The sequence below is a fragment of the Sebastes umbrosus genome, chromosome 6, assembly GCF_015220745.1.
Source record: "Sebastes umbrosus isolate fSebUmb1 chromosome 6, fSebUmb1.pri, whole genome shotgun sequence".
In the NCBI taxonomy this organism is placed as follows: Eukaryota; Metazoa; Chordata; class Actinopteri; order Perciformes; family Sebastidae; genus Sebastes; species Sebastes umbrosus.
The window spans coordinates 29,850,095-29,857,290 of record NC_051274.1 but is presented as its reverse complement, the minus strand read 5'-3'; the positions used below and the strand labels follow the sequence as shown (position 1 = coordinate 29,857,290).

General features: G+C 37.9%; 1 protein-coding gene across 3 annotated transcripts in view; it reads left to right on the top strand.

Annotated features, from left to right (window-relative positions):
* The first annotated feature begins 3,284 nt into the window (after positions 1-3,284).
* slc6a8 (solute carrier family 6 member 8) overlaps positions 3,285-7,196 on the top strand; it is a 35,010-nt gene continuing 31,098 nt past the window's right edge. The window contains exons 1-2 of one of the 3 annotated variants that reach the window (XM_037772686.1): positions 3,285-3,300; positions 5,569-6,521. In XM_037772686.1, coding sequence (XP_037628614.1) covers positions 6,191-6,521 — 331 coding nt within the window. In that variant the 5' untranslated portion in view covers positions 3,285-3,300; positions 5,569-6,190. Of the gene's footprint in view, positions 3,301-4,970; positions 6,522-7,196 lie in introns of those variants that run through there. The other 2 variants (XR_005207257.1, XM_037772685.1) reach the window with 2 other exon arrangements.

The following is a 7,196-nucleotide window of genomic DNA, read 5'->3' as shown; positions in this document are numbered from 1 at the left end:
CAAGGTTGTTATATGGAAGAACAATCATACCAGGAAAAGAAATAAATAGATGAAATAAAAAGTGTTTAATGTTAAAAGTATGGGATAGTAAATCAAACATAATGACATAAATCAAAATGAATTATTTTTTATTTAAAACCTGATAATCTTGATTTACCGTATAGTATACCAAGTATTTTAACTTTTATCACAAATGTTTTACATATATACGGAGGAGTGGAATATCCATCATTTCAAAATAAAACTTCTTATTTCAAAATGGATTTTGGAAGTAAAAAAGTCAACTGTTTTTGTGAACATTTCTTCCTTAAATTAAATTAAGAGATTTACTTTGAAACTGAAAACTGACCTGTAAGTAAAAATCATGACATAAACCAAAATTGTGACTTACAAAGTCAAAATGATACTAAATATAAAAGATGCAATCGTTGGTGGAAATGTGGATATTTTTAAATCAAAATGTCTTGACTGTTGATTTACTTCGTCAGAATTTAGACTTAGTGTCTTGTTTGTTTGGTTTTTTAAAACAAGTGGAGTCTGTCATTTCAAAATAAAAGGTTATATTGATTAACATTTAGGAAGGAAATGATTCAAACTGTTTTACATTTCAAAGTAAATCAAGATGATGAGATTTACTCATAAAGAGAAATCTGACTTTAAATAATAAAGCCAAAAATAATGAGATAGTTAAAACTGTGAGATTTTAAATATATAATAATAAAAATAATATTTCGACCTACTAAATCGAAATGAGATTTACTATGTGAAAATGTCGAAATCTGAGTCAGTGTTTCAAAGTTTAGAGTATTTTAGATTTTTCATCTTTCTTTCTTTTATTGTTTTTGTTTTTTTCTGTTTAGTTTTTACATCTTATACATTTCAAAATAAAAGGCCATATTTATTATTCCTACATGGATTTGAAACTATATATTTTTTTAAAAGTGAAAGTCTGTAACACTAAAGTGCCTAAGAGCAGTGACGTGATTTCATTTCAAAGGGAAATCAACCTAAAGTGACCTTAGCTTTTATTTTGAAGGTTTACAGTTGTTAATATGAAAATGTGTTTTTCTTTTTGAAGACGTATTCTATCTTCAACACTGTAAAACTTTCTCTTCACCTCGGTGCCTTAAAGTTTCTGTTGTTGAGCTCCATGTTGTGAAACTGAACTTTATATTTGTTAAATGTAGACATTAAAGTGGAATCTGTTCTCATCAGAAAGTTTGTACGTTTTGGTTTTTAGCTTTTGTGAAGGAAAACATCTCTGTGAGATTAAACTGGCGATAAAAAACTCAAAAGATTTGATGAACGCAGGTCAGTTTTGTTTTTTTGGTTGAATGTTTCCTTTAAAGTGCCTCAAAACAAAACAATGAAATTATTTCAGTCTGTGACCTAAACCGATTTTTAATCTTTACAAATCTGTAAAAACCTGTTTGTTGTTGTTGATCATTTTTTATTCTGTAACTTTATTAAATCTGTTATGATTCAGTCTCATCACTCGCAATGTTTCATTTTATCAACTTTAAATTCAAGAAAAGATCATTAATAATTCAGATTATACAACATTAAGTTTTTGTTCACACGTTTTATTCATAAGAATTTAAAGTCTCATTGTGTCGTCAGGTGAGAATATATTTAAAGAGTTGACTTCACAGACCTCACAGTTCATATTTTCATCATGAAGCTGTTTTTTCTTTTTTGTTTTCTTTTCTCTCGGTGCCAAACAGGTGACACATTAACACAAAATATGATTATGATTTGAATATGATACAGATGTTTTCGTCTGATTTTGTTAGTGGAAAGTATTGTGCGTGTTTGTGTGTGCATGTAGTGTGTACATGTAGTGTATGTATGGAGGATGGAACCTGCCAAAATCAAAAATCAATAAATGACTCGATAAATAAATGTTATTAAATGTAGCAAAAATAAAATAAAAAATAAACGTAGCCATTAATTAATTGATAAAATGTGACATAACTTGATATTTCTGTTTTAATTTGCTTCTTTATTTATTTATCTTTGTATTAATTTATTTATTCTTCTGTTTAATTTTCCCTTTTATACATTTATGTATTTATTTGTATTGATATTTAAACGTATTTATTTTTTATTTATTTGTTTTATTTATTTATTTTTGCATTTATTTATTTATTTGCTTCTTTATTTATTTGTCTTTGTATTAATTCCCTTATTTATTTATTCTTCCGTTTGATTTTCCCTTTTATCAATTATGTATTTATTTGTATAGATATTTAAACGTATTTATTTTTGCATTTATTTTTTTATTTTGTATTTATTTGTTTTTTATTTATTTATTTTTGCATTTATTTATTTATTTATTCATTTATACACAATCTTCCCTTTGCACTTCATCCTTTATTTATTTCCCCAAACTTCTTTATTTCTGTATTCTTTTCTTCTTCTATCTTAAATGTTGGTTGTAGTTTGCATTGGAGCCACCAGGAGGAGACAGCGACTGTTTCAGTGTTGGAGCTTCACTGGTTTCCATCCTGAAGAGCTCAAAGAAGAAGAAGAAGCAGCAACCTGCAGGCTGCAGGCTGCAGGTGGACAACAGGTCAGTCAGGAAGAAGTAGAGGAGAAATCAAAAGATCTTCTTCTGCTTCTGAAGAACTTTCCAGTTTCAACACAGTGCTGGATTTTAACAGACTGAAAGTAAATGTTGAGGTCACCCAACTGGCTGGAAAACAGCTGAAGGGAAACATAAAGGAGTCAGGTATTAGCCTGCACCTCCACACAATGCCAAGTACTTCCAGTCTCTGCCAGGTATTAGCCAGCACCTCCATACAATGGAGGTATCAGCTAGGACCGTTCACTCTCATTCAGATTTTAGTTGCAGCCCTCAAATATTGTCCTGGAAGTTAAGGTTCCTGTTCATTTCCAGGTATTTGTCCTCATCTACGAGTATTTTGAATCCACAATACTAATAATGTCAGACTGTCACACAAAATACAAGATATTAACCCAAGTCGTCAGATCCCTACCTGCCAACCAGTTGGCTCCAGATATTAGTTGCAGCCCTCCAAACATTCAATCATTGCCAGGTATTAGTCAGAACCCTTCATTCCATGTCAGGTTTTAGTTAGGGTCCTCTAAACAATGGTATTATTAAGGCCCTCCACCAGACATTTCCAGATCATGAGCCTACATCATTAGTCAGGTTTTTATCAGGACACTAATCACTTCTGGGTATTAGCCAGGTTTCTCCTATCCACTGACGCACTGTTTTCTCTGTTTTCTCAGGTCTCCAACTGTCAGTCTGTACTGATGAAGAAACTCTGAGAGGTGAGTCAGTGTTTAAAATCTTCCTAAACTGGAGGCATTGTGGGGCACGGACATGTGAAAGGCCTCTTGGATCCCTTCCAAGGCCTCCACCATTTCTGACGTCAACAAACACGTCACAACTCGTGAACTCTGAGCTTTCAGAAACTTTCCACTTACGAGGTCGTGAATATGACAAGAGGAGGGCGTTCATATGGACTCATCGCGTAAACACGGTAAACACCTTTACTTTTAGCTATTTCAACGGTTTACCCATTATGTTTAGCTAACAACGTTAACTGTTTATCTATTACTTTAAGCTATTTCAACTGTTTATCCATAACTTTTAGCTTTTAGATGTGGTCTTGCGTCGCCCTGAATGGATTTATTTCACAACAATGACCCGCTAGCTGCACATTTATCTCACTTATTACACGGCTACTTACTGAAGAAATCAATAATATCAAACGTCCCGCCAGAGGTCCGACACCAGAACTTTGCCTATAGCAATGGTCTGTTATACATAGCAACGGTAGGTTACTGCTCAGTACGTCCGAAAAGATACATACTACTGTTTATTCACACAAAAGTATTCTGAACGATAGTACAACTATTGAGTATGTAGTGCATATAGTATGCAATTTCGGACGAAGCCATATAGTATACAAAGGAGGACGGTCTGCAAAACAGATAATGCACACAGTGCTCTTTCATAGACTAAGCTACTGGAGTTACCCTGCACTATACTCATTTTTAACAGTCTCTTCTGCACTATATACACTTTTTTAATAGTCGTGTATCACAGCGGTTACCCTGCACAAATACAAGGAGATGAAGAAAACTGTTAAAACTGAATATATCTGGTATATTTTTTTGTATTTTGTACTTTGCACTACTAACTTTTTTACTGCCTTTTTACTAACATGTTTTGCACTATGGAACTGGGATGCTGGAAACTCGAATTTCCCTCGGGATCAATAAAGTTACTATCTATCTATTGATCCCCATGTCACAGCAGCAGTACCTGAATGCACCACATGGTGCAGAGAATACTGCAGATCACCAATATACTCACATCGGAGTAACTGTGCGTGTGCATGTGTGTGTGTGCATGCACAAAGGGTGGATGGGGGGGACCCCTGTGACGTCAGAGATGTAGATCAAAAAGGAGGGTTGACTCGTGAAGGTGGAGAGAGGGAGGAGTTATCCTGATGACGATACATACTAGATAGATTGATAGATAGATAGTAACTTTATTGATCCCGAGGGAAATTCAAGTTTCCAGCATCACAGTTCCATAGTGCAAAACATGTTAGTAACTGTTAATTCACACAAAAGCATGTCGAACGATAGCACAACTATCGACTATGTAGTGCATAGTATGCGATTTCGGACGAAGCCATCTAGTATGCATACTGATCCCCATGTCACATGCAGCAGTACCTGAACGCACCACATGGTGCAGACAATACTGCAGATCTCCAGGATACTCACATCAGAGTAAAAGTGTGTGTGCGCGTGCGTGCATGTGTGTGTGCATGCACAGAGGGTGGATGGGGGGACCCCTGTGACGTCAGAGATGTAGATTAAATAAAGGAGGGTGGAGAGAGGGAGGAGTTATCCTGATGACGTAGAAAGGGGGCGGGATCGTGTGCGTGACATCACTCTGAGCAGCCGCTTCTCCTTTTAAAGCCGCCGGACGGACGGAGGGACAGACAGACAGACAGACAGACAGACAGACAGCAGCACTTTAAATACCCCGCAGCCTCTAACGGGACATTTGACAGCTGAGACGCGTTCACGTCTCTCCGGACACCCTCCCTCTCTCTCTCTCTCTGTGTTCTCCTGTGATGGAGCTCCTGGATCAGTTCCTCCAGAGACCTCTCCTGCTGCTGCTGCTGCTCCGGGTCTGAAGCTGCTCCGCTCCGTGTCCTCCTCCTCTTCTCCTCCGTCCTCCTCTCTGTCTCTCAGCGGGCCTCCGTCTCCTCCGTGACTCTCTGTTCTCATGCGATTCTTCAGACTCACATTCAAGTGTTTCGTGGATTGTTTTTGAAGGTCGCCGTCCCGTCGTTGGTTTAATTCTCTTTATTTTTTATTTTAAAACACATTTTTTTTTTTTTAAATCATTATTTTCGAATAATCTCTCTTTTCTTTGGATCTGAGAAAAGAAATGTCTCCAGATTATTACTAGACATTAATTAAATTCGTCTGAATAAAATTGGATTAAAAAAGAAAAACGACCATTAAACCTGCAGCTTTGCTGAGAATAATAATAATCTTTATTATTATTAGTGAAGGAAACAGAGAATAGAGATCTGAACGGGACGGAGCTGGACCTGCTGCGGACTGACTGACTCATCTGTTTCTGACTGAGTGGTTTGTTACTGGGAGGAAGAAGAGAGAAGAAGCTTTTAAAGGTACAAAAAAAACTGGTAAATTAAATTAAAGGGAACATTGAGACTGATTAGTTTTTGCAACCAGTACGAACTGCTCCTTTAAACTGTTTTTTTGGGGAAGAAGTGATATCAAGTGAGATAAAGCTGCAGGAATCAAAGGGAAGCTAAGAGAGAGAGGTTTTGAATTACTGGGTTTGTGACGGGTGTCTAACTGGGAAAAGACAAAAAACTTGCCAGAATTAAAGGGAGAAGAGACTGAAACCAGTGAAACCAGTGCTGACTTACTGGTATCCGACAGTTAGGAAGAATCAGATTTTATACTGAAAGAAAAAGAAGAGAAATTAAAAAAAAAAACTGCAGAGTTAAAGGGAGAAGAGACTGAAACCAGTGCAACCAGTGCTGACTTACTGGTATCTGACAGTGAGGAAGAAACAGATTTTAGACTGAAAGAAGATTTCAAAGTTACAAAAAACTGCAGAGTTAAAGGGAGAGTTGAGACCGACTGGTTCCCGCCCGTGATGGAGAAGCAGGCCCTGTCAGCCTCCTCCTGCTCTCTGGTTCTCCTGGAGGAGACCAAGAAGAACCCCCTCCCCCTGTCCAACGGCAGCGGCGGCGGCGACCGATATGCCGCCACGGCCTCTAACGGCAGCCTCGTCCCGCTCACGGCAGCGGTGGCGGGGTCCGGCGGCGCTTGCGGCGGACCGGACCGGAAAGTGGTGACGGGGCCAGGATACCCGGAGCGGGAGACGTGGACGCGGCAGATGGACTTCATGATGTCCTGCGTGGGCTTCGCCGTCGGACTCGGGAACGTGTGGAGGTTCCCGTACCTGTGCTACAAGAACGGAGGAGGTGAGTGTTTGTTTTGTTTTTGTGAGTGACAGGAAGTGGGCGGGGCTTGAACTTGGAGGGGGCGTGGTTTCTGCTAACTTGTTTTGAAGCTGTTTAGCATGTTTGGTGAAGACGCGTCTGTTATTGATCAGAGTGGCAGCAGCAGGTTCAACTGATCAGCTTTCATCACATGTGTGTGTCTGGGAGGGGGGGGTAGAGATCCTGTTACCGGCTCTGGTGTTTCACTATATATACTGTATATATAGTATATATATATATGTGTATATATATATACTATATATACACATATACCAGTTCAATGTATCCTGAGCATTTTCTAATTTTTCATGGGTTTTCCTACGAATGTCCAGCAAAGACATGTTCCACTCGTTACATGCAAACAGTCTTTTCAAAATAAACTTCCATCTTCACAAAAGTTTGTGGTTTGAGTAACTTAAAGTGATCTTGCAATCTGGAAGATTTTAATCTAAATAAATGTGTCTGTTAAATCACTATCTATCGCTGAAGGAGGCAACACAATAGTGATTGTCTGCCACTTCTGAAATCTATGTAGAACGCTTGAGAAGTGTAAACTCTAGGGCTGTGTATTGGCAAAAATCTGGTAATGCGATATGTATCATGACACAGGGGTTACGATTCAATATATTGCAGGACTGTAAGCAAGGCCATATATTG